This window comes from Thalassophryne amazonica, chromosome 13 (assembly GCF_902500255.1).
Source record: "Thalassophryne amazonica chromosome 13, fThaAma1.1, whole genome shotgun sequence".
Taxonomy (NCBI): Eukaryota; Metazoa; Chordata; class Actinopteri; order Batrachoidiformes; family Batrachoididae; genus Thalassophryne; species Thalassophryne amazonica.
Genome location: NC_047115.1, coordinates 40,942,829 through 40,970,764, shown reverse-complemented (window position 1 = coordinate 40,970,764; position 27,936 = coordinate 40,942,829). Strand labels below are relative to the sequence as shown.

General features: G+C 41.5%; 1 protein-coding gene across 5 annotated transcripts in view; it reads left to right on the top strand.

Moving 5' to 3' along the window:
- Positions 1–27,936, top strand: part of LOC117524015 (Kv channel-interacting protein 2) — a 387,777-nt gene that overhangs the window by 328,394 nt on the left and 31,447 nt on the right. Inside the window, exon 1 of one of the 5 annotated variants that reach the window (XM_034185731.1) lies at positions 21,076–21,560. The exons of the other annotated variants lie outside the window; for them this stretch is intronic. Coding sequence (XP_034041622.1) covers positions 21,437–21,560 — 124 coding nt within the window. The 5' untranslated portion in view covers positions 21,076–21,436. Of the gene's footprint in view, positions 1–21,075; positions 21,561–27,936 lie in introns of those variants that run through there. 5 annotated transcript variants of the gene reach the window in all.

Genomic DNA, 27,936 nt, shown 5'->3' with positions numbered 1-27,936 from the left:
AACAGCAGAGACGAGATTCTGTGGTTCCCAAACCAGACCCCCTCTACACCCTGGCTGCGCTTAGAAATTCTGTCCATAAAAATAATGAACAGAACCGGTGACAAAGGGCAGCCCTGGCGGAGGCTAACGTGCACTGGAAACAGGTTTGACTTACTACCGGCAATGCGAACCAAGCTCCTGCTGCGGTCGTACAGGGACTGGATAGCCCTTAGCAAAGGACCCCGGACACCGTACTCCCGGAGCACTCCCCACAGGGTGCCCCGAGGGACACGGTCGAATGCCTTCTCCAGATCCACAAAACACATGTGGACTGGTTTCCCATGAACCCTCGAGCACCCGATGGAGCGTGTAGAGCTGGTCCAGTGTGCCGCGACCAGGACGAAAACCACACTGCTCCTCCTGAATCCGAGGTTCGACCATCGGTCGATTCTCCTCTCCAGTACTCTGGAATAGACCTTACCGGGGAGGCTGAGGAGTGTGATCCCCCTATAGTTGGAACACACCCTCCTGTCCCCCTTCTTAAACAGAGGGACCACCACCCCGATCTGCCAATCCAGAGGCAGTGTCCCCGATCGCCACGCGATGTTGCAGAGGCGTGTCAGCCAAGACAGTCCCACAACATCCAGAGACTTAAGGTACTCAGGACGGATATCCTCCACCCCAGGAGCCTTGCCACCGAGGAGCTTTCCAACCACCTCGGTGACTTCTGCCTGGGTAATGGATGAGTCTGCCTCTGGGTCCCCAGTCTCTGCCTCCTCTTCGGAAGACGTGACGATGGGATTGAGGAGAGCTGGGGACCAATAAGCAATGCAACCCCAGCTCTCCGCCTCTCCCTGTGGGCAACGCCAGAAAAATGAAGCGTTCAGCCCCTCTCCAGGAGTTGGGTACCAGAGCCCATGCTGTGCGTGGAGGTGAGCCCGACCATCTCTAGTCGGTATCTCTCAACCTCCCGCACAAGCTCAGGCTCCTTGCCCCCCAGCGAGGTGACATTCCACGTCCCAACAGCCAGGGGCTGTGAGCATGGACTGGGCCGCCGGGCCACCCGCCCTCGACCGCCACCCAATCCTCTCTGCACCCGACCCCCATGGCCCCCTCTGCAGGTGGTGAACCCACAGGAGGGCGGGCCCACGTTGCTCCTTCGGGCTGAGCCCGGCCGGGCCCCATGGGCTAAGGCCTGACCACCAGGCGCTCGTGCACGAGCCCCAACCCCAGGCCTGGCTCCAGGGTGGGACCCCGGCTCCGCTATACCGGGCAACATCTCGGTCCTTGATCTTTCACTGGTCATGGAGGTTCTGAGCTGCCCTTAGTCTGACCCGTCACCTAGGACCTGTTTGCCTTGGGAGACCCTACAGGGAGCACAAAGCCCCCGACAACATAGCTCCTAGGATCATCCGGGTACGCAAACTCCGCCACCACGATAAGGTGGCAGCCAGAGGGGGAGATGATTTATCTAATGCGATCTATATTTTATTTACTGTCATCATTTTTCCACTGTTTATTTAAGCTACTGTATTTTTAGAAATGATGGCACTGTTTCTACATCCTCTCCACTCTCATTCTAAACAAAAAATTTTCTCAAATGCAGATGTGACCTTCTTTGAAATAACTTCTTGCTGTGACCCTTTCTGTTGTCTTCTGATAATTGTTGGTCGGGAGTCCATTCATTTCCAGGTACTATATTTGCTTTGCGTTTCGTTATACACAACCCATACCACATAACTGTGTTCACACACTGGCAATAAAAATTGTGTGTGTGTGTGTGTGTGTGTGTGTGTGTGTGTGTGTGTGTGTGTGTGTGTGTGTGTGTGTGTGTGTGTGTGTGTGTTGGGGGGAGACAGTTTCCTATTTCAGAGATTTATACTTATTCTGATATCTGCAGTATTTAAGCAAAGTGGTGAATAATTATGCTGCATTCTGCTGGCACAATGCACAGCTGTGTGCGTGCGTGCGTGCCTCCGTGCGTGCGTGTGTGCATGCGTGAGTGCATGCATGCGTGATGAAATGACTGTAATTATCACAAGTTGCTCTAAAATCTCTGATCCACCTGACAGTTATTCTTGAAGAAGCAAACACTACTTAAACCATTAAACTCTTTAACTAAGCCCAGTGTTTACAATAATCTTTTTTAAAAATTCTGTGGACGAGGAGGCAGTAGTGTCTGTCCTACTGGAGCAGCAGTCTGTCAAGAGCAAACAGTTAATGGCAAGTTTTTAAATTGCAAACTACAGACCCAATCAACTCAGCTCAACCTTTATTTAGAAAGCACATTTAAAATGACAGCAGTTGGCCAAAGTGCTGTATATGATAAAAAAAATTGGCATCAAGTTACCCTGATTCGTAAATAAATTAATTAAAAATAACAATAAAATTATGACAGGCAATAATACAGATAAAAGACAAAGCAAAATAAAGAGTAAAAAGTAGTAGGAAATAATTTAATTTTAATTACACAGCGCCAAATCACAACAACACTGCTTCAGGTGCAACGCATAATTAGGTCTAACCTGGCAACAGTGGTAAAGAAACACTTCCTCTGAAGATACTGAGGAAGAAACCTTAAGCAGACCAGACTCAAGGGGTGAACTTCTGCTTGGGCCATGCTACTGAAAGACTACAAATAAGGTAAATTTGTCAGCATTAAGCAATAGGAAAAACTAGAAGAAATACTAGGTGAAACACGTAATTGCTCATTTAGGAAACGCCAGAGAAAAGAAATAGGGTTTTAAAGAGGATTTAAAAGTCTCTAGGGACAGGGATGATCTAATATTAAAGGGGAGACTATTCCAGAGCCTGGGGGCAGCCGCTGCGAAGGCTCTGTCACCTCTCCTCAGCACCTACTAACCTCCCAAAATTCTGTGCACTTGGTTGGACAAACCCCAAAATGCATATTCATAAAGGCAACAAACTAAATGGACAATAGGAGCTATTTTGCACATATGACAGATTCAATTCATCTTATTTTATTTGTATAGCCCCACATCACACCATTGCTGCTTCAAGGCGCATCACAAGAGTAAGGTCTAACCTTACCAACCCCCTGAGCAAGCACACAGGTGGCAAATGTCATTCCTGATTGCACACTCTTGGTAAATCAGCATGCAGATGTATTTGTGGGTGCAATGGTGTTTGTACACGTACACACGCAAACTTTTGGTAAATCAGGCCTTAATCGTTTTGTCTATGGTCAGAGACAGGCAGTAGGGTAGGATTTGAACCCAGGTCTACTTGTTGGCATGTCAACTCCTTATCCATTAACAGAGAAGAGCAAACAGAATTAAACTAAAATCAGGTCATATAAATAATACAAATATAACACAAGTATTTATGGTGCACTTGGCAAGGGAGAAGCTGACACTTCATTATTAGCTAAACTAGCTAACATAAAGCATTTATCCCAAACTTTATCAAACAATGAACAACACACGCTGTGGATATCCGTGGCTTCAGCTAAATGTTTCAGTGGTTTCTCAGTTACTGTAATCACAGTTCACTTTTAGTCTGGGGCAGACGCCATCGTATACGACGGCTAAGACAAAGCTTTACTAAATTATAAATAACTTTTTAATGATATGAGATACAAACTTACTTTTTTTGCTGAAAAGTTAACTCCGCTGACTTTCGAGCCAGCCATCGGCCATCTTTGTACTCCTCATAGAAGCTGTGTGATGACGTGTGCAATGTGAGTGTCCAATCGGAATTGGTTCACCGTCACATAGTTTTCCAAAATCCAATAGTAGGGCAGATTTACTTCACGTGAAAAGCCAAAGATCGTTTTCAGGAGTGATATGGTACTAGTTGACCCGTTTGAATAGCCCCCTGGGTGCTTCAATGAGACATACTATTCCAATGCGCCCTGCGCCATTACGCACAGCGATCAGTGAAAGTGAGCAGATGGAGAGCCTCTAATGCCAATCTCATGTGCTCAAACAAAGAGTGTGTAGCTATCGTGATTGCTCGACAAGTTTGCATGTGAATGTTATTGGATAACTCTGTTGCTTTCTCTGCGTAAAGCACTGTTTACCATATCAATGGACAACAAAATGTATAGAGCATTTTGTATATATTGTTCAAAATGTGCATTTGTGTTTATTGTTTGAACCTTTTTGTTGTACAGTCTTTCACACAAGACCGGGACTTTAATGTTTCCCATAATCCCCTGCTCTTCCCAGAATGCACCGCGGTGCCAGCAGAGTTCAAGCGTTTCAAAGCCATGTAGACAGTGGCTAGTGAGGATGTGGATGGCATTGATTCAGCGAGTTGATGAGCGATTATGATGATGACACGTTCTCCCAAGTTGAGATGGTTATCTAGAGGAGGTGGAGCACCTGTGATGAACGTCTGCTGTGCCCCGATGTTGTCTTGTTGTCCATACTTCACGCGGTGTGTTTACATTGTGCACTGAACTGCAAATCTGCTAAAACTGACCTCTCACGTAAGTCACGGGCCGCGAGACAGTGCGAGATTCACAACTGCGAAACAGCGAATATACATATTGGACTCAGGAGTATCCAGGTTTTCTATTGCAATATCAAACTTCAGACGTTAGGGAAAGGTTTGCCTGCAGTGAGCTTGGAGAACACTGTCCTCATTGTCCTTGTCTGAGTCACTTTCACTCTTTTCCCGTGTCATAACGAGCCAGCTTGAAGATAAGAGTCTCAAGCGCAATAAGGGGATCAGTCAGAGGATATTTAATTCATAACCGTCCTCCCTCACTGCTTCTCTCCCTTGTTCTTTCATCTAATTCTCTATTTGTATCTCAGTCTGCCCCCTTCCCACCCCCATTCTGTTGCTCTTTGACTGACACGTTTGCAAAGAGGCACCACCTTTGAGGGTAGACTGATGAATTCACACAAACTAAAAGTTATATTCACCCCCATTTGACTTTGTTTCTGAGGAACCTTGTTCACATCCAGGGAACCTGTCATCATTATGCATGTTTTACAGACAAAAATATTACTTCTTCAGGTTTTAGGATCAGAGGCAGGAACATCACCTATCACCTGAATTGTTTGGAATATGGCTGCTTTTTGAATAATGGTGTAAACATGTAGGCCTGGAAAATCGTGTCACAGTTATGCATACGGATTTTAATTTGTTATGCATGAGCTGCATATATTGTATAATTGGATGAAACTAAGCCTTTTTTTGCAAAATAATTAGACCCAGTGGAACAATTTGTGTAGCTCTTTTTTAACCTTAAGCTGGTAATGACTAATTTCTCCTTCTAAAGTCAAACCTTGTAACAGCAGTGAATGACGTAACGACTCACCCTGCAGTTTGGTGAAAACAGGAGAAAAGTGCAGCTTCATTTTTTTTTTTTTTTTTTTTTTTTTTTTTGCTTGTTGACTAGCCAAGGATTCAAGACAAGATACTAAAATATTTATGTTGAGTAGACAGTCATCATTATTCACAGTGTTTTACATCAGTAAAGGAAAGCTACAGGCTGCTGCCAATCTGCCACTGAGAAAGGCATGCCTACAGAAACAGTGCAGTAATGACGACGGGCTGTCTCCCATTACCAGTTTCTATGGCTCCAGTTTCCATCCCGATCTCAAAATTGAAGAAATCTGGCCTGATTTTTTAAAAAGTAAACAAAATTCATATTTCCTACCATTTTATATAAACTTACATACGAGTGCACCTAATTATTGCAGAATATACCCAAATACGTACAATTCCCATTGCAATTCTCATTGCACGAAAAGCTAAAATGACTGTTAATCTCTCAAAACTGTCTTCTGTTGAAGAGTGCAGCATGCTTTTGATGGGTTTCAGGTTGCGTGGGAGGATCAGAAGGAGGCTTCTGCTCCTTCTGAATACTAGGTCCTGATTACTTCATATTAGATCTAATTGTCCACTTTCACCTACTTTCACATATTCCCCCAGTCTCTATGATTTTAATTTTTTTTTTTTAGCTCACAATTCATCCCAACATCATGAATTTTTAAAACGTTAAAAACTTTCCCAATTGCTCACAATGCTCTACAACATTAAGTTTATCACTGATTAGGCCTGATTTCCATCCCCAAATGGATAGCTGTTTTTTTTTTTTCGTCACCAAAACTTGGACAATCAGATATGAAAAATCAACAATGGGAGGTCACCCTAACACCATTGGCTTGTCAAACTGCTCAACCCGAATATAAATGTTAAATAAAAGTTTCTCTACTGATTCCATGTCTTCAACCTCACATAAAGTTTCAAAAGTTGGCACAAGGCTCTTGTGAGACCACAGGAATGATTATCTTTGCGAGGTTAAAAGCAAAATCAACATGTCCAGTCGAGTGATGTAATATAAGAAATCATAAACCTTTTTTTAATTTGTTAATACTATCATAACAGTTCAGAACAGGAAAAGTTATGCTATTTTATTTATGCTACGTTAACAACAGCTGGCGTCTTCCATGCTGTGCTTTCTGCTGTGTGGTGCTGCCCCCCAATGTTGAACAAAAGGCGAGCAGAGGAAAGAGCATTGGACTGCAGCATAGTAGTAAAAACATGAAGAAGGTCCCCGGTCTTTTATAAAATATTTATTTGAAGGTAAAAATGTCACTTTGGCTTATTCTAATTTATCTTGGTAAATGAATGTCTACATTAAACAAAGAATTCTATCAGATTGCATTATACTGAACTGATTAGAATCACATTGTATCATTATAATAGTACGTATTGTGTGTATTGGATCGTTTTTTTGGAGGGGGGGGGGTTGAGGGAGAGATCCATACCCCTACTATTTGATCTTCATTTGGGCTCAATCCCATTCGTAATTGCTCTTTAGCTTCCTGAAAATTCTTTCAGTTACTGTGCTGCTTTTTCTGATAATTATGCTGGTTTGTTGTGTTTTGTAACTGCGACAGAATTTCCCCCAAAGATGTGTTGGAGTAGCCTTTAAGAAAGAAATATTTGACAGGCTGAACCCAAAGCTGAGGAGAGCTGAGATTCAAGCCCTGTTAGCTGCTAGGCTTTAAGTATTTCTGTTCTATCGACCCGGTCAGGATGTTTACCTGATTTAGCCTCTGGCAGGAACAGCAGAGCAGTGTTATGATCAGATCCAAATGGGAATAAGTTTGGAAGCAGACCCAATTTCAACTGACTGTTTCACACCAAACACAGGCGCCATTTCCAAATACACAGCTGAGCGGCAGAAACAAATGTCCAAAGTATAACTGCTTTCATGTTATTTGCTGTTGTACAGCAGCGAGCACGAGTGGCTGTTCACTCTTGTGTGTGACCATGTTGAAAACTGTTACTGCAGTCTGGTCTTTCATTACTCTCCTACTGTTAGACTCATCTCGAGAGTTGAATTTAAATGAAGGGCCAATAAACTATGAGAGAGACAATCTGGAGGAGAACAGTACAGTGAGTGCAGGGTTTCTAATCCTTTTGCCTTGCACTGCCCTCTTCAGGCGGATAGGTGAACTGAAATAACCCTTTTTTCATCCACCTACAGGCAAACAGGAAACACAATCACATAGAATCATATAAACAAAGATGCATTTTTTTTCCCAGCATAGATCCTGAGAGTTTGCATGGAAAAATAGTGCAGCAGATAAATGAACAATACTTCACATGGTGATACAAGCATCAGATTTTGCATGAATGTTCTTCATAAATCAGTGTTTGAGGAAAACAAAGTGCTGGCCATGGAAACAGAGACCTGGAATGGACGTCACATGACTAGCGGCGTGCCACACGGCGGCCATTACTAATGGTGGAGAGCGCGCCTTGAGCCAGTTAAGGCATCTGTTAAACAGAAGCGAAATGAGAGGAAAAAGGCAGCCAGTGCTTCACCATCAACTGCACCAACTACAAAAACAAATTCTCCAATACTAAAATGAACTGTACAAGAGCCTTAATGTATTTATGTAAAACAAATGTCTATTTTAAAGTCGTTATGTCGCAATTTAATATCAATATACTGAGACTATTATAACTCAACACCATAAGTTTAAGCTGCATTCACATGCATACAAATACAGAAACAAAAATGTTTAAATATATTTATGTATATACTTGCAGTGTTGTTTAATATGATATGTACATGATGGTCACAGGCGGCATTTAAATTTTAACAGTGTGGTTGGAGGGGATGGAGGAGGTACTTTTTACCCTGACTGAGGGTCAAAAGTCATAAATTCTGAATGGCTTTATATCTACTTGTAATAAAATGTTAGTAAAAATCATGTATATGTTGTTGTCATTAAAAGACTAGCAATAATATTACAATGGAAAAAGCATTCGCATGAAAAGTTCGGGGAGGCTATGGAGGAGGACTATCGGTCAGCCTCGAAGAGATTCTGGTAAACCGTCCGACGCCTCAGGAGGCGGAAGCAGCTCTCCACCCGCACCGTAAACAGTGCGGGTGGAGAGCTGTTGACCCTGACTGGGGATGTTGTCGGGCGGTGGAAGGAGTACTTTGAGGATCTCCTCAGTCCCATTGTTACGTCTTCCGAAGAGGAAGCAGAGACTGGGGACTCAGAGGTGGACTCATCCATTACTCAGGCCGAAGTCACCGAGCTGGTTAGAAAGCTCCTCGGTGGCAAGACTCCTGGGGTGGATGAAATCCGTCCTGAGTACCTAAAGTCTCTGGATGTTGTGGGGCTGTCTTGGCTGACACGCCTCTGCAACATCGCGTGGCGATCGGGGACAGTGCCTCTGGATTGGCAGACCGGGTGGTGGTCCCTCTGTTTAAGAAGGGGGACCAGAGGGTGTGTTCCAACTACAGGGGGATCACACTCCTCAGCCTCCCCGGTAAGGTCTATTCCAGAGAACTGGAGAGGAGAATTCGACCGATGGTCGAACCTCGGATTCAGGAGGAGCAGTGTGATTTTCGTCCTGGTCGCGGCACACTGGACCAGCTCTACACGCTCCATCGGGTGCTCGAGGGTTCATGGGAGTTTGCCCAACCAGTCCACATGTGTTTTGTGGATCTGGAGAAGGCGTTCGACCGTGTCCCTCGGGGCACCCTGTGGGGAGTGCTCCGGGAGTACGGGGTCCGGGGTCCTTTGCTAAGGGCTATCCGGTCCCTGTACGACCGCAGCAGGAGCTTGGTTCGCATTGCCGGTAGTAAGTCAAACCTGTTTCCAGTGCACGTTGGCCTCCGCCAGGGCTGCCCTTTGTCACCGGTTCTGTTCATTATTTTTATGGACAGAATTTCTAGGCGCAGCCAGGGTGTAGAGGGGGTCTGATTTGGGAACCACAGAATCTCGTCTCTGCTGTTTGCGGACGATGTGGTTCTGTTGGCTTCATCAAATCAGGACCTTCAGCGTGCACTGGGGCGGTTTGCAGCCGAGTGTGAAGCGTCCGGGATGAAAATCAGCACCTCCAAATCCGAGGCCATGGTTCTCGACCGGAAAAAGGTGCTTTGCCCTCTTCAGATCGGTGGAGTGTCCTTGCCTCAAGTGGAGGAGTTTAAGTATCTCGGGGTCTTGTTCACGAGTGAGGGACGGATGGAGCGTGAGGTCGATAGACGGATCGGTGCAGCATCTGCAGTGATGCGGTCACTGTATCGGACTGTCGTGGTGAAGAGAGAGAGGAGTAGGGGGGCAAAGCTCTCGATTTAGTTCCTAGGGTTTGTAAGAGTAGAATGGGAGGCAGAGCCTTCAGCTTTCAGGCTCCTCTCCTGTGGAACCAGCTCCCAATTCAGATCAGGGAGACAGACACCCTCTCTACTTTTAAGATTAGGCTTAAAACTTTCCTTTTTGCTAAAGCTTATAGTTAGGGCTGGATCAGGTGACCCTGAACCATCCCTTAGTTATGCTGCTATAGACGTAGACTGCTGGGGGGTTCCCATGATGCACTGTTTCTTTCTCTTTTTGCTCTGTATGCACCACTCTGCATTTAATCATTAGTGATCGATCTCTGCTCCCCTCCACAGCATGTCTTTTTCCTGGTTCTCTCCCTCAGCCCCAACCAGTCCCAGCAGAAGACTGCCCCTCCCTGAGCCTGGTTCTGCTGGAGGTTTCTTCCTGTTAAAAGGGAGTTTTTCCTTCCCACTGTAGCCAAGTGCTTGCTCACAGGGGGTCGTTTTGACCGTTGGGGTTTTACATAATTATTGTATGGCCTTGCCTTACAATATAAAGCGCCTTGGGGCAACTGTTTGTTGTGATTTGGGCTATATAAAAAAATTGATTGATTGATTGATTGATTTACCGATCGATCTACTTCCGATCCTCACCTATGGTCATGAGATTTGGCTCAGACCGAAAGAACGAGATCGCGAGTACAAGCGGCCGAGATGAGTTTGAGGGTGGCTGGGCGCTCCCTTAGAGATAGGGTGAGGAGCTCGGTCACTCGGGAGGAGCCGGAGTCGAGCCGCTGCTCCTCCACGTTGAAAGGAGTCAGTTGAGGTGGCTCGGGCATCTTTTCTGGATGCCCCCTGGACGCCTCGCTGGAGAGGTGTTCCGGCACGTCCCCTGGGAGAGGCCCCGGGGACCCAGGACACGCTGGAGGGACTACATCTCTCGGCTGGCTTGGGAACGCCTTGGGGTTCCCCCGGAGGAGCTGGGGGAGGTGTGTGGATCGGGAGGTCTGGGCGGCTTTGCTTGAGCTGCTGCCCCCACGACCCGACTCTGGATAAAGCGAAAGAAAATGGATGGATGGAAAAAGCAGCAAGGTAAATGAGCACAATGGCAAGGCATACTTCAGATTTATATTTTAATACATAAGGATTGTTTATCCAGCTTGAAATACAACTTACAAGGCCTCATTTATAAAAATCCATTGAGGTTTATGATGACAGAAAAAAAACATCACAGTAAATGAACAGAATGACATATTTTCCCCCAAATTTCCACAGTTTACATAAAACATTTTTTTTTTTCTACCCAGGCATGTATGTGTTCATTAGAAAGATCAATTAAAGGGCTTTTAAACAAGCCTACTTTAATTAAAATCTGTTAACAAATAGCGACAATAGAGAGAGGAAAAGCAGCACAGTTTGTCGTAATTTCCCTAAATTTCTGCATTTTACATAAAAGTGTTTTTCTACCCACACATGCATAGGTTCATTGGAAAGCGCTTTCAAAGGGCTTTAAAACGAGCCTACATTATTAAAATCCGTTAAGAAATAGCGATGCCAGTGCGAAAAAAGCTGTCAGTTTATTATTGATGATCTGCACATCTCCACCCTTAGTAATGGCGCCTTCCTGTCCTGAGTGATGCTAATAGATTGAGGAGCGCACGTCCATTCCAGTCTATATTTCCATGGTGCTGGCCACTTAAAAATCCAATATGGCAGCCAGATAGGGGTCAATGAAAAATTGCAAAGGGGTCAAAATTTAAAGATGCTCCAATCATATTGAAAGCTATACCACATTATCTGTCTGATCACAAAGATTCCTAAAAAGGTATAGTTTGGACTATGTATGACTGAATGTTATGGAGTTATGGGGTTAAAAAAAAAGAAACAGGAAAAATTGTGACAAAGGTCAATTTCAGTTTCTGCAGGGTCAAAAGTTAAAGTTGCTCCAATTTGGTAAAAAGTGGTGAAAATTATTGGTTGAACTAATAGGATTAATAAATGGAATAGTGCTTGGTTTGCAAAGTAAATGTCAAACAATACTGACTGACGTACTTTGGATTCTATAGCATGTGACATATGTTACCCTTTAACGTGACAACTGAACATGCCCCATGCTGCATGGTTTTTAGAGGGAGTTTTTCCTCACCACTGTCACCTGTGTGCTTGCTCTAGGGGTTGGTAAGGTTAGACCTTACTTGTGTGAAGCACCTTGAGGCAAGTTTGTTATTTGGCACTGTATGAATGAAATAAATTAAATTAATGCTTGTATCACCATGTGAACAATTCTGGTCAAAAGTCATACTTATCTGCTCCACTAATAAGCATTTATCTGAGTTGTTCTCGCTCCACGGGACAGCCTTAAAGTTAATAATCAATGCAAACAAATCTTTTCGTTCATTTGGTGGAAGTGGAAACACACAAGCCATTTTTGAGCACCATTTGTCAATGACCGCCTCCGTCTCTCCTCTGCACACATGCACAGACTACTCTCTCCTCACAACCACCACCAGACACTTTAATCAGTTTGCAGAGGACTAATTGCACAGGTAGACATCTAAATATGGAGGGATTTCAATTACTCGGTGTGGTCTGGCTTCAGGCGAAATACAGCTCTTAGAGACTAATCAGTGAAGATTGATTAAGGCAACGTTTAATTGTGTGTGTGTGTGTGTGTGTGTGTGTGTGTGTGTGTGTGCGCATGTGCGTGCAGCGAGGGGTGTCTCCTCTAAGCATTTAAGGTATCTTAATGTCCTTTAAAATATTCTGATCGGAGTATCTCTTGCGGCAAATTTAGATGTCAGTTTTCCGTGAACACCATAAAGCTGTATGGCCTTTCAATTTCACAAAACTGACCAAATATAGTTTCTCCCAAAATCCAGCTTTATAATGTCAGTTTTATTTTTGTCACGTGTTGCAAAATTGCAATTCTAACATATGTAGCTGGCAGTAATTCCATTGCAATTATTCTCTTTTCCTTTAACAGTGTCTACAGAAGGAGAGCATGTGTGCATGCGTGAGGTTTTTGATTACCTGTGACCTAACGCACTTGCATGATGCGCGTTCGCAGGGCATGCATGCTAACATCCGTAAGATGTCTTGTAATTGCTTCAGAGATGTTATCTGGTTACAAACAGGATTTTTATTTAGAGTCTTTATTTCTTGCTAACTTTGACAAAATAGTAGTAAGTCCCTGCGGCTGCTCCCTTGTTTTGCACTTAGGTTCACCACAGCAAATCGGAGGTGGATTTGCCTGTTAAATTGGCACAATTTTTACACTGGATTTGTCTTTGCTGCCTGTCTTTGCTCTGATTGGTTGTCAGCATGTGTTTTCCAGCATCCCTTGCGCAAGGCAGGGAAACACCCACATGATCTGATGTCCGGACAACATGTAGTTCATTGAGTCTGATTGCTGGAATTTCTCCCCTTCAGGGGAAGAAATTTAAACAATTTTGTAGACCGTGCAAATTTTGATCATATTGACAATATCTTTTTATGAATCCCTTATTTAAAGGCTAAGGAACAACAATGTAGTGATCCCAAAGAAAATTCATTTTATGACTTAAATCTTTTTAAAAAAAAGCCAGAGGCGGTGCACCTTTAATGAAAAGGTTACGCTAAAATAAGGCAAGTTGTATGTGTGTGTATATATATATATAATACAACCCCTGGCAAAAATTATGGAATCACCGGCCTCGGAGGATGTTCATTCAGTTGTTTAATTTTGTAGAAAAAAGCAGATCACAGACATGACACAAAACTAAAGTCATTTCAAATGGCAACTTTCTGGCTTTAAGAAACACTATAAGAAATCAGGAAAAAAAATTGTGGTAGTAACGGTTACTTTTTAGACCAAGCAGAGGGAAAAAAATATGGAATCACTCAATTCTGAGGAAAAAATTATGGAATCATGAAAAATAAAAGAACACTCCAACACATCACTAGTATTTTGTTGCACCACCTCTGGCTTTTATAACAGCTTGCAGTCTCTGAAGCATGGACTTAATGAGTGACAAACAGTACTCTTCATCAATCTGGCTCCAGCTTTCTCTGATTGCTGTTGCCAGATCAGCTTTGCAGGTTGGAGCCTTGTCATGGACCATTTTCTTCAACTTCCACCAAAGATTTTCAATTGGATTAAGATCCGGACTATTTGCAGGCCATGACATTGACCCTATGTGTCTTTTGCAAGGAATGTTTTCACAGTTTTTGCTCTATGGCAAGATGCATTATCATCTTGAAAAATGATTTCATCATCTCCAAACATCCTTTCAATTGATGGGATACGAAAAGTATCCAAAATATCAACGTAACTTGCATTTATTGATGATGTAATGACAGCCATCTCCCCAGTGCCTTTACCTGACATGCAGCCCCATATCATCAATGACTGTGGAAATGTACATGTTCTCTTCAGGCAGTCATCTTTATAAATCTCATTGGAACGGCACCAAACAAAAGTTCCAGCATCATCACCTTGCCCAATGCAGATTCGAGATTCATCACTAATATGACTTTCATCCAGTCATCCACAGTCCACGATGCTTTTCCTTAGTCCATTGTAACCTTGTTTTTTTCTGTTTAGGTGTTAATGATCGCTTTCGTTTAGCTTTTCTGTAAGAGTTTGATAATCCTCTCCTTTGTTTCAATTGACATGTCTCGTGTTGGAGCCATGATTCATGTCAGTCCACTTGGTGCAACAGCTCTCCAAGGTGTGTTCACTCCTTTTTAGATGCAGACTAACGAGCAGATCTGATTTGATGCAGGTGTTAGTTTTGGGGATGAAAATTTACAGGGTGATTCCATAATTTATTCCTCAGAATTGAGTGAGTCCATATTTTTTTCCCTCTGCTTGGTCTAAAAAAGTAACCGTTACTGACTGCCACAATCTTTTTTCCTGATTTCTTATAGTGTTTCTTAAAGCCAGAAAGTTGCCATTTGAAATTACTTTAGTTTTGTGTCATGTCTGTGATCTGCTTTTTTTCTACAAAATTAAACAACTGAATGAGCATCCTCCGAGGCCGGTGATTCCATAATTATTGCCGGGGGTTGTATGCACATACGTGTGTTTGTGTGTGTGTGTGTGTGTGTGTGTGTGTGTGTGTGTGTGTGTGTGTGTACTTGCACCACTGACCTGCTAATATGTCCCACATATTCAAATTCCAAATAAATAGAGCAACGCTTCTGCTCTGTTGGACACACAAACCACACACAGTTTGTATCTCCTGGGCACTGAAGTGACAGCTGTCAGAATTGGGGTTTCTCTCATTTTCACATTCTGTATGCAGCAAAGCACTGAAAGCTTTTCATACCAAGTTTAGAATCAGGCAAAATTCCATTAAGAAACACTTGTTACTGATAGAATAATGAGTAATTTCAACAGCAACACTGAAAAGTATGTTTTCAAATATATTCACTGATATGCTGTTGTCATGTTTGATTTATTTGTTTTCCTTTACAGTGGGTCAACAGAAAAGCAAATTTTGAAATTTCCAACCATTCCTGTCGGAACAAGAATTTTTTTCTACTTAAGTAAATCATCTAATGTGTTTTTGTAAACCTTGAATGCAAACCTTGTATTTGTTATTATTAATATTATTACTATTATTAATAATAATAAATAGCAAATGTTGTCTTTGTATAGGGTGCTTCAAAAAATGTACCCAGAGGTATTTTGACAGCACAGAAAAACCAGTCAATATTATCAGACATTTTCTGCATGACCTTGTGGTTGAAGCAGGTAATGTTTCTCCCCAGTGCACAGTTTTTGGTTCAGTCTTTGCTTTTGATGTTTTAATCCTTTATATTTTACACCACATGATCAATGTAACCTCCTCGTCTGAGGTTTCCTAAGAAACAAATCATCCGTCTCCAGTTTTCCAGAAAACCACAGAGCAAATTCAAGTCTCCTTGCTATTGGCTGGGGAGTTAGTTCCCTCTGAGACTGAATTTTGTATGGAAAGTGATGCAAGTCAGCCCTTAGGATGCACTGCACAGAACTTGACGATTTTTGTTCTCTGAATTAGGGTTAACTGTGGCATTTTTCCTGGACTTTAATGTCTTGCAGAACAAACTTTAGGGTTCCTGAAATGAGAAAAACACCATTATTTAAAACCATTTCCTGGTATTCATATTTCAGAGTAATTTTGGGTACATGTTTTTGTACTTTCTGGTAAATGGAAGATAGTTAATAATTAGAAAAGCCTGATTATAAATAATATGGTTTTTGTATGAACTGCATTCATTATAAAAAATTTATTACAAAAGAAAGTATGCATTTATTAAGGTTAAGGTTGTCAGACCTTTGAGTAATTTATGGCTATTCAGAAATATTAAATATTTAGCAACTTTAAAAGTAAGTCTTGAGGCACATTGAAATAATGGCAATGGATTTTATCTATATTTTATGTCATTTTATTGCAAAAAATAAAAGTCAGAGTCATAAACGACATTTCAATTTGCCTACAACTTTTGCAGATTAAATGTGTGTGAAAAGTTTGTGCTGTCCAGTGTGCAACACATGCGTCATTTCCAAACAAAGTTTGCAGTATCTTTAACTTTGACATTTGGATGTCTTTTGGCCTTTAAGTCCCCCAGTCAAAGCTTCCGGGGTGTAATAGTGAGGAAAGCCGAGTTTTTATGTCTGTATTATTAGAAACAATCACAGCAGCAGTCAAAGATCAGTGCCTTACAATATTGCTGGAATCACAGAGCCGTCATGTCTGAGCAAAGACTGGCAAAGGAATCAGGGGAAAAAAAGTGTATTTGTGATATATTGATCTTACATTTCCGTCTAGGTATATGACAGGCAACTTCTTACTTTATATAACAAGTAATGACAGATAGGACCACAGTGCTTTAATCTCTTGTACTTTCATCTGCAAGTTGACTCCCCAACTTCACACTATTTGAGATCTTGCTGGCCTGAAAATGTCACAGTATTTAAGAATTTTAGGCTACCTGTTCAATTGACAGTGTCCATGGATGCATGAAAACTGGGACGTTATAATACACAACCACAGTATTTATTTTGCAAATCTTTGTAGATGATCTCATAGCCCTGAACTGAGATGAACCTCATTTAATTTACAATACCATGAAGATAAAACTGGTCTCGGTTCACAAATGATCACCCAAATGGAATGTGGGAGATTTCCATGGCCTGAACCCAGAAATTTGCTGTCACCAATGTCCACAGAACATGTTTTCAGTGACCAAAGGCAGCAACTGTGTTGCACTTTTGAAAGGTGAGGATAGAAAATTGTCTGCATGGGTGTTAGGCATCCAGGACCCAAGACAGTTCTGGTGGGATGAATTTAGTGGCATGTTTCAAGACATGACCTGACCATAAACACAGTATGTTGCATAATAGACTATCAAATTACATGGAAGAAATTGTGCAGTTGCTGCTAAACTGACACATTTCACTGGAAACGTTGATGCCGCATTGAATTAATGAAGCCAGTGAAAGAGAAGATAGTATAAATCAGAAAAAACTAACAGAGGTCATCTAATTTCTGATGATTATAAATTTCAGTGGAAGCTAGATAATATCCTAATATCAAAGAAAGCTAATGAATGCTACTTAAAATCAGATAAAGCCAAGCAAAATAATGTTATTGTAAGTTCACGTAAACTGAAGATTATTTGTTAAAATCTGAACAAAAACTAAAGTTAGGTAGTTAAAGTCTGAAAATGCTAAAGTTAGCAAGGTAAAGTCAGAGAAAGCTAATAAAATCATCCTCTTACATAGCGATATGAAGCAATCTCAAGTCAAAGAAAGGTTACAAAATAGCTGAAGTCAAAGAAAGTTAATGAAAGTTAACTTAGGTCATCGATAGCCAATGAAAGTTAAGTAAAGTTTGAAAAAGCCAAACAGTATCCCTCTTCAGGTGGGATACATTTTCTATGGCAAGGTGGGATAAAGATACTCAGCCTGACAGCACGTCTCAGTCAGTTTTACTCAGTGCATGTTCACGTATCTGTAAAAATTCCAGCGCATTTACTTCTGTAAACTCCAATCAGGGCATGTCTCGGAGCATGCTCTGGTGGGTGCACACCTTATTTTCAGAAGGGCTGTTGGTCAGAAGGCCCGGTAATTAGAAAATCAGTTGAGTTTCAGTAGAAAAACCTCTGAACAATAACAGTGAAAAGTAGAACATGTCTCCAGCTTTATTTAAAATATAATTCAAAAATAAATGTACTTATCTCACCATTGCATGCTGAGGGAAAGACATTTTCTGACTACCGGGCATTCTGATGGAATGTCCCAAAAGACACATTTTTCGGACAAATGGGCCTTCTGACAACTGTGGCAGACCCCACATGTGGTGCTGTGCTTTGCCACAACCACAACACCACGGAACTGCCCTGGGTTCTGGATGCTAACCACCCAGGCAGACAGCCGGTCCTTCACACATCTCTAAAATAATCATCTATCTGCAGCAGACAGGTGAAATGTGAACATCCCCTTGGTCTACTGGGGTACTCAACACTCAGACACCTGTGTGCTGGATCATCCAGCGATAAACCGGCCACATGGCCAAAATGTCGTAGCTGACGCTCCCTCACAATGCAAGTGATACTCCTCATCCTGGTCTCTCTCAGTAACCACTTGTTTGATACAAAGTCATTCCAGTGGTACCCAAGGATCCTTCAAGGACACTTAGTACCAAAGACATCCGCTCGTCACCTGAGGTCACTAGTTCATACCCAAGTCTTACAACCTTACAGCAAGACAGGCAGCACCAGAACACTAAAGACTTGGACTTTCGTTCACTGCCTCTGGTTATATTAAACCTGTGCAAACAGAGACATCCGCCATTTATCTCAAGTATAGCAGCTTTCAAGATGCATTTTGAAGTCACTGCACCAGCAGCAAAAAGTTTTCTTTATGGAGTAAACCGTTATGTATTTGTTTTGTGCCTCTATATTAGGTGTTCAGACCACCTACTTTAGTGCAAAAAATGTGAATCTGACAGGTATCTCATCAGAAGCTATACGACAGATGAATCCATTCTATTCAGCCTAGTCATTTACTTTATTTATTAGTAGTGATGGCCTGGCGTCAGGCCTGTTTAATGAGTAGCTGTATCATTTTTACCAGGTTTTCTTAAATACTCCTAATATCACATAAAGGCAGAAACCAAAGTAAACTACTTTGTTGACACGAAAAAGCTGAAACAAGACATCAGAAAAACATGACATTTAACAGATAAAATACAAAAAGCATAAATGTCATCAAGAAGCTATTCAGAAGCTAAAACATCCATAATGTCCTGTTCTGTCTTGACTTGTCCAGTTTTTTAAAAAGTCTGCAGCTTTAGGTAGATATTGTTAAAGCAAAGCAAGTTCTTAAATTTGTGCTACAGACCTCAATGAAAAATTGGCTCCACTTCAAAGGTAGAATTATTATATTATATTATATTATTATTATATGGCTATGACACTACACGCGCTCTGATTGGCTGATTGCCGGTCGGGTATTTTCCCATATCAGACCGGTTTCCGTGACAATCAGTCTGAAATGCATATTTTCTGACAAACCAGAAGCTAAAAAGATGATTAGAAAAAGCAAGTCGGACATAATTATACTCCATAAATATCTAAACAGCATCTTGTAACAACACACAGATTAATGTTTACCAGCTAACGGCTAGACCATCTGTTAGCAAGTTCTTCATGTAGGTGAAGCGAACAAGTCGGACTACGAGCCGTCAGCAGCTTTCATATTTGGGCGATACTGTAAGTTTGCGTGTGTGTGTGTATATATATATATATATATATATATATATATATATATATATATATATATATATATATATACATATATATACGAGGTCTAGTAGAAAAGAAACCGACCTTTTTATTTTTTCAAAAACTATATGGATTTGAATCACGTGCGATTACATCAGAGAAGCTTGAACCCTTGTGCGCATGCGTGAGTTTTTTCACGCCTGTCGGTTGCGTCATTCGCCTGTGGGCAGGCTTTGAGTGAGCACTGGTCCACCCCTCCCGTCGGAATTCCTTTGTCTGAGAACTTCCTGAGAGACTGGTGCTTTGCTTGATCAAAATTTTTTCAGAAACTGTAAGGCACATCCAAGTGGACACCATTCAAGAAATTCAGACAGTTTTCGGTGAAAATTTTAACGGCTGATGAGAGATTAAGGAGTGTTACTATCGCTTTAAGGACAGCCCACGGCGCCGGACGGAGCGCCGCGCCCCGAGCCGCCGTCGTCAGCCTGTTTCGAGCTGAAAACTTCCAAATTTAAGCCGACCACTTCTGAAACTTCTCTGCTCTCTCACGACGTCCTGGGTCAACAGAGGCTTAAATTTGGAAGTTTTCAGCTCGAAACAGGCTGACGGCGGTGGCTGACGGCGGCGGCTCGGGGCGCGGCGCTCCATCCGGCGCTGTGGGCTGTCCTTAAAGCAACAATAATAAAGGATTATTAACCTCACTTGCTCGGTCTGTACAGGGAAATATCAGACCTACGCGTTGTCAGTATGGATCGAGCGAAAAACACGGAGGTCTAATATCCTCGTACAGACCGAGCAAGTGAGGTTATTAATCCTTTATTATTTACCTATTGGCTCTGAAAATGAAGGGACTGTATATATAAATGACTAATTCCAAAATAGTTAATGCAATATTTTTGTTAAACCCTTTAAGTTGAAAGTCTGCACTGCAAGGACATCTTGATAATTTCATTTCACCTCTGTTGTGATGGTGTGCAGAGGAAAAATCACAAAAATTATGTAAGTGTCCAAATACATTTGGACGTGATTGTAAACCTTTACTTTTGGGTATGTCTCAACAGCATCGATAGGTCACATGCACAATTGATTCACAAAACATATAAAACCCCCAAAACAGCAACTCTTCCATAACCAAAATCCATTGAGATGCTGTGTGCTGTGTTGGTTTTTTTGAATGAGTCTCAGCTCTATGGAGGATGTGGCTGCAGCTGAAGGTCAGGGTCCCAGCTGGAGCATCAGGAAGCTGTATCGTATCCCAGCTGACATAGTCCTCATTGCCCTGGAACGAGTACACAATACATGCTATTGTCACATTTCATCTTCAGGCTGTTTTTTGCGGCACGTGTATCGACTCAACACTCGAGGGACTTTGCCGCATCTGTGAGTTTGCCCACAGTAGCGCAGGGTCAGATGGTTCTACTCTCTGTTATTCCTTCCTCAGTTGTTCAAGCACGCCTCTGTCTAAATTTTGTACTTTATTGTCCTTTGTCCCCCTTCTACCTCAGTTTATTGCATTATTTGTTGCATTTCACCCTTGCGTCCTTTTTATTTCTTACTTTATTGATACTTCTGGCTCCCTGATTTCTCCCCCTTTATTCTTCTCACTTCTCCTGTGAATCCTCACCTTCATTCATCAACATAATATTCTCACCTTTCCCAAGACTCTCCCTTAACTCATTCCTATCACTGACCCAATTAAACAGAGGGAGGATCAGAGGAGGAGAGTGGCAGAGGTAAGAAGAGAAAGAGAGGGAGAACGGACACAGACTCTGCAAAGAGAGAGAGAGAGAACGAGAGAGAGAGTCAGGAAACAATTTCCATCAAGTTGCCAGGATGCACAGTGAATCGTCAGGACTTCACCTGCAGCCGAAACAACCTTTGACAACCTCAGAGGTGGCGGGGGCGGAGCAGCAAGTTGACAGTCCTACCCCCACGCACTTACTATTCTAGAAGAAGAAGAAGAAAGGAGGTGAATAACAATCTATCTCCAGTGAAGAACACGGCTGAGAAGCCGGATTTAGGATGGCCAAACACCGGCACATCGAGGGAGACTGAGGGAGCGGAAACCAGAGTGTTGCAGCTGAGGCGGGGGCTGCATTTGCCCTCAGGCGGGAGAACAATTTTTTGTTGACAGAAAGAGAGATTGGAGAGCTGGAAAAGATGTATCTGTTCTTCCAAGAAACGTGGGAGGTGGAGGGGCTGCAGACTGTCGGCATCCTCCTGGTGGTCGGCAGCTCCCTCAAACTGATGCACTTTCTGGGGCTTATCGACATTTCTGTCACAGGTAAGGGAACCGGCGAGAGAGGCACACAAACCAAAGGACTGAAGTAAATGCTCAGCTGGAAATGGAAACGTTTGTAGTACGTACGTAAGTGTTTTTGCAGTGTAGAGGTAGCAGACGTTTGCCCTAATTTCCCTAAAGAGATGTTACGTTTGTCACACCAAGTTATCGTACTGTGTGTATATGTATGCACACAAACACACACACACACACACACACAACTACGCACATGCGATGGCATGCAAATGTTTGAGAACCCTGAGGGTTTTACACATTTACATTTTTTTATGACAACAAATTTTAAAATAGACTAAGCCTGACATATCTAGGCTTGACTCTCACATGTGCTTACTTGAAAACTGTAACTCAGATTTCGCATTTTCTCATCCGATCCCCCTTGACGTTGTGTCAATGGTGATGAAACAGACAAAAGTTGCATTTTTAGTCCACAACTCCTTAAGAGTTTTCATGTATGTTGGTGGCTTCCCTCACAAGGCTTTTGACAATTTCTTAGTTTAGACAGCTGTAACATACAGTAATACGCAGTTTCTATTTCTTAATGATCCAAGACATATTCAGTGACTTTGAAATGTTCATGCATCCAACCTGTACCTTGTCAAAAGAAAATTAGCTAAAAAAAAGTTGTGTATCCAGATGTGTGTGAGTCCTCAGAAGAACACCGACTCTGCAACAGGGGCGGAATTAGCCCTTTAAAAGCCTGGGGTCCTCTAGTGGTTCCTCACTGTAGGACACCACAGTCCTCCCCTGTACATTATTACTGCACCTTTAAAAAAAAAAATGTGTTTTTTTTCCTTTTGCACTTGATGCAGTAATCCCTTTTTCTTTTTATAAGTTCAGTCTGTCCAGAGGCCTAATTGTTCTCTTAGGTCCCCCTTCAACCTGAGGTACAGGGTCTGGTTCCCTGATTTCCTGTGCAACCGGCAATGTCTCTTTCACTGCAGGTTCTGGTTTCAAAGGTTGCATTTCTTCAGAAAGTCCACAATCAAAAATATGAACATCATTACCTACATCATTTTCTGATTCTTTGTTCTTGTTTTCCACTCTCTAGTAACATGTTTCTTCACACACGACCCATTATTCAAAACCAGATATGTGACTGGACCCAGAACTTGGGTAATTCCGTCCTCATTGCCAAAACTACTGTTGTGTATCCAGAAGTGTGAGTCCTCAGAAGATTCAGACTACATTGTGGAAAGAACACAACTTTATTACAAATAAAAGTGGGCAAGTAACACCTGCTGCTCACTCACTCTGCTCACCAACACCGACTCCACGACAGGGGCGGATCTAGCCCTTTTAAAGCCTGGGGCACTCTAGTGGTTTCTCTCTGTATGACACCACAAAAGTGATGCTTTAGTTATTATACTTATACATTATTTTGGCTTTGTTTATATTCAGTTTGTATCCAGTTGGTTAGATATGTTGTACTGTGACTTTATAGGGCATAATATGGAATTTTGATATAGAAAAGCCTGTGTTAATTTTTGTATTTATTGTAATAAAAATTAAAAAAGAAGAAAAAATAAATCTATGGAAATAAATCTGTGAAAGCCCAAATGTTCCCAAACTATATGGACATAGTGTAATATCCCTTGTATTAACCCCAGATATTACAGGTGACTGTTACTATCAAGTAATAGAGCAGATCTATCAGGGCTCATGTTGGATTGACACAGGAAACAGGTGGAGACCAATGCAGACTCTCAGACATGGCTGGTTGTGATGAATAAAAGGCTTTATCTTGTAACTAGGCAGTAGATTCGGTACACAGGTAATCAGATAATGAGGCAGAGATATCAGACGGTACAGACTGGGACGTGGTCAAAAATACGAGCTGAGGTCATACCAACGGCATTGAGGAGTATCATAGGCAAAAACAGAGGCAGAGTCAAAATACAAGCTGAGTTCAAGATTAAGGCAAGTCGGAGGTCGGCACCATCAAGCAAGGTCAAAACACTAAGGATCAAACAAGACATGAACTGAAGGCGAGAGAGTGAACAGAGTCAACAATCGGGCAGTGGGCTGTGGAACTGTGAGGGTTTTAATAAGGAGCAAACTAATCAGGCTGATGTGAAGCAGGTGTGTGGAAGGTTCTGGAAAGAGGTGCGGTTTAGTGAACAAAGAAGAGGGAAGAAAGGCAAGAGAGTGTGGGAGGGCAAAACAAAGAGGTGCAAAGCAAGAGAAGTGAGTGACAGAAAAACTAACTGTGAGAAACATGACATGCTCAAATAATTACTGTGAGCAAAATAAAAGCGGCAAACCTAAGAGCTAACGTGACAAGTCAAAAAGGGGAAAACAAGAAAACTAATGATTAAAAGAAAAACTAGAATGGAACTGTTATTGACTGGTACAGATAAGTGAATACAAGAAAAATGGCAAAACAAACTATTGGTTAAACAGAGAATAAGTGTTGGCCAGAAAACAAAACCGGTGACTACTGAATAATGCAATAAACAACAAATGGGACATAATCTGATGAGCAAACTGAAAATTAAAAATAACAAATCCTGTGACTAAGCATTATACAACAAATGTGATAAATAGAACTAAACTACCCTTACCAAAAAATAGTACTGATAAGTATATAAAAAGTAAGCTGGAAGTATACTTGAAACATACTTGCATGTACTACTTTTTGGTAAGGGTAAGACTAAAGAGGGAACGAATACAAACTAAATTTTAAATGATAAGCAAAGAATGAGCCAGTGACGAAAGTGTAACACAAGGAAAAGCAACAAATAAATGAAAGACTCCAAATGATGAGGTCCTGAATGAAACCAGTGACTAAATAATAAACAAAGGAAAACAATAAACAGAACCAAACTGAGACTGACATGATGAAGTATGAACCAATGAAAAGTAAAATCAGAAAATCACAAAGGAAATATGCCAAGGGCTAAGACCTAAAACCCGAGCCGGGGCCGAGCATGACAAGATACCAGTTTCATAATTTCAACAGTGCTGGTTTCATTTGGAAAAAAAGGGTTGAAGGTCTTATGGGATATCACCAGGATATCATTTGACCTTTACAATAGCTTACTAACCCAAAAAACATGCATCTCCATCAGCCATATTCTGTATGTGCATACAGGTGGTTGCTTGTGAACCCTATAACTACAAATCCACTATGATCCTGCAACTGTTGTATTTTCACATCAGTTCAGAGATGATATGATTGCTGTTTTCCTTGAGAAAATCTCAGGTGTCTTATGAAACATGAAGTGCTGACAAGCGGTACAGAATGTTGCTAAAAACATGTTAACAACACGTTAAAAATAGGACTGTTTTTCTACAATCCTGGAGAGATGTGAAGACGAACCTTCAAGGGGGAAACAATTGAACTCTAATTGTGCGATCACTCCAGGTTGAGCTGGTTAAAAGTTTAAAAGTGTGATGGTGCCACACACCAGCTGTCTTTTTTTTTCTGTCTGAGAATAGACAGCTGTGACTTTCTGCTTTCTGTCACTCAACAAACCTATTTTAAGTTCAAAGTTAGAACAAATCATGTTACTTCAAAAGTAAAGGAGCACAGTGGCCTACTTGACTGCTTTCAACAAAAGACTGTTTTTAACAACAGCGTTCTGATAATACTACATACCACATCAGTTTTAATTAATTTTTTTCTCAAACAAGTTGACAACTTACATCAGATGTGAAAAGAAATAATGGCAACCTGTGTGAGAGTGCAAGTTGTGTGCATGAATTTTCTTTCTATGTGAGGCATAGTGACAATAAATGCAAGGGCCCTTAAAGAAATATGTGCATTCGTGTATGATAACCAGGATAACCTCACTGAGATCACATATAGTTGGGTCAGGTCTGTAAGTAATTGGGCAAATGAATTATGAGGATTATGAGGTTTTCCTTAGAGGAGTCAGGGGATGGACACATGAATATGATCAAATCACTGAATGTGTCTTGACTTCACTTATATGAAGCATTAAGAAATACAAACATATGACTGTGAGGCCATTCTGTCTGGAGTAGGCAGTTCTCCAAAAAGGTCACGACTGTGCAATAAGGGAATAAGTGAGGAAAGCCATCAAAACACCCATGACAACTCTGAAGGAGTTACAGGCTTCTGTAGTTGTGACGAGAGAACCTGTGACCATTATAACTTTAGTCTGTTGCATCACCACTTGGACAGCTTCATAATGGAGTGGCACAGAGAATGCTTTTCTTAAATAGAAGTGAGATTTCATCTATAGCTTTCCAGAAGGCACATGGGATGCACAAGCCTCAATTTGATCCGTTTTCTGGTCAGAAAATATTTTTCTGTTTTACTCCACCTTGAAGCTATGACTGCTGGTGCAACATTCAAAAGTTGCATGATGCACAGTTTCTCCAGTCATTGCCACAGAAGCCTGTATCTGCTTGAGTTTTCATGGGTGTGTTGGTGGCTTCCCTCACTGGTTTTCTTCTTGCATAGTCACCCAGTTTTTGAGAACTGCCTACTCCAGACAGATTTACTACACAGTACTATATAATGTTTGCACATTTTCTATTCAGAAAACAAGAAGCGTCTGTGTGAGTGTGAGTATATGGCTTGCATATCTTTCTGACTATTTGTCAGATCGGCCTCAGCTTTTGGATATGGCGTGTGCATAGCACTAGGATGTGCATCCTTTATTATAAAAATTTGGGGAATTAATTTTCAAAACCTTTATTTTGATTCACATTGTAACATTTGTACTTCCAAGATGACGTGGCTCACGGATGTTACTGGTAGCAAAGTTAAACAACATCAGATAGTTCATGTTGCTCGCACCATTTCACAATAAAACATTTAATGCCAGCATTGCAGCAAATACTTTTACTGTGAAACACATGCTGTCAGTGTTCCTTGCGACTCAGTTTAACTTGACAATACTGAGAAGACTTTAGCTAAAATCCATTTTTTGCTAACACCAACAAATTTCCCACTATTTCTACAGAGTTTCAGTAAGCACATAAGCTGAATAAAATCTTATATTTGCTGTGAGTTTAAATAAACTGTGTTCAGGAGGTGGGTGTAATTTCTCCTGGGTCTTTATGTAATTTACTGCCCCTTTCCAAGAACCAAACCATTGTATTCCTCATTTTGGATTTATTAAAGGTCACAATGAAAACCGGACCGGGACCCTCACAGACAGTGTCCATCTTGTGAAAGGCCCAGAAAATGGGTCATACAACACTTTTTATGCAATGTGGGCGTTTACAATGGGTGTAGTTTAGTCTCACATTTCTAATGTTACTGGCTCTCACCAACAGGGGGAGAGCTCCCTGTGTCTAAAACTTGGACATATGATGGAAATGAAACTTAACTCATGTTTAACCATTAAACCAAATCCCAGAGACTTCCAATCAAACAGCAAAAGCAAATACTTGATAACTAACATAAAATAAGGACTTAGCACAGATATTATCTAACATGGGGGTACTGAAGATTTGAAATATTGTAAATGTCCTGTTTAATTTTGTCTGAGTTTTGTCTTTTCCAATCACCTGTTTAATAGGAATCGTTTTTATTTATTTTCATATCATTGATAACAAAACAGAATTTTTAAATGACATAAGTACACCTCTTTGTACATCCCACCTTCAAACACAGCCTCATACGACCGTCCATGAGAAATCTACTTAGGCTCCCAATTTTCTATAGGAATACACATTTCCTACGGGCACTGCACTAGTATTGATTGATGTAAATAAAGTCCAAAACATGTACAGTGAGTTGGAAATGTTGATGTATCTGTTTCCTGACTTCTCTAAAGAAAGGTGGCTGTAAAAGTGATGATCTGTATAGCATCTATGCAGTTTGCCCAGTTACTTATGGGCTCTGAAAATGGATGCACAATGGATTCAAATGCCCAGAATTTGTGAATTGTTAACGTGATATTGCTGTTAAAGGTCTTAAATTAAAACTGAACATCTAAATTTGAAGCAAACCTTAATTGTTTCATATTAACTCCACTGTTGTGGTGTACAAAGGAAAAAAATGTTTTAAAAAGTCACTGCCCAATTACTTCTGGACTGAGTGTGTCTCTTATAAGAGAGACTTGGCTAAGGCAGCATATTTATTCAGACATCACAACAAGCAAGATATGTCAACATCAGCAAGTGGCAGGCTGCAAAATAATACCAAAAAAGAAACAGAGGAGACAGAGTGAGACAGAGGGAGGGCTTAGAGACAGGGAGATGGGAAAAAGTTTCTCTGTCCAAAAAACAAGTATGTCCACACAGTGACAGTTTCTAGTAGAGTGAACTTTTTCAGTCCTAACTATTGTTTGAAATGTTCCGTGTAGAGACAGTTGATATAACAGTCTTGATGTTTTTTGCTTTTGATTTTTGAAGCAAACTTCCTAGAGCAGAAATGCCA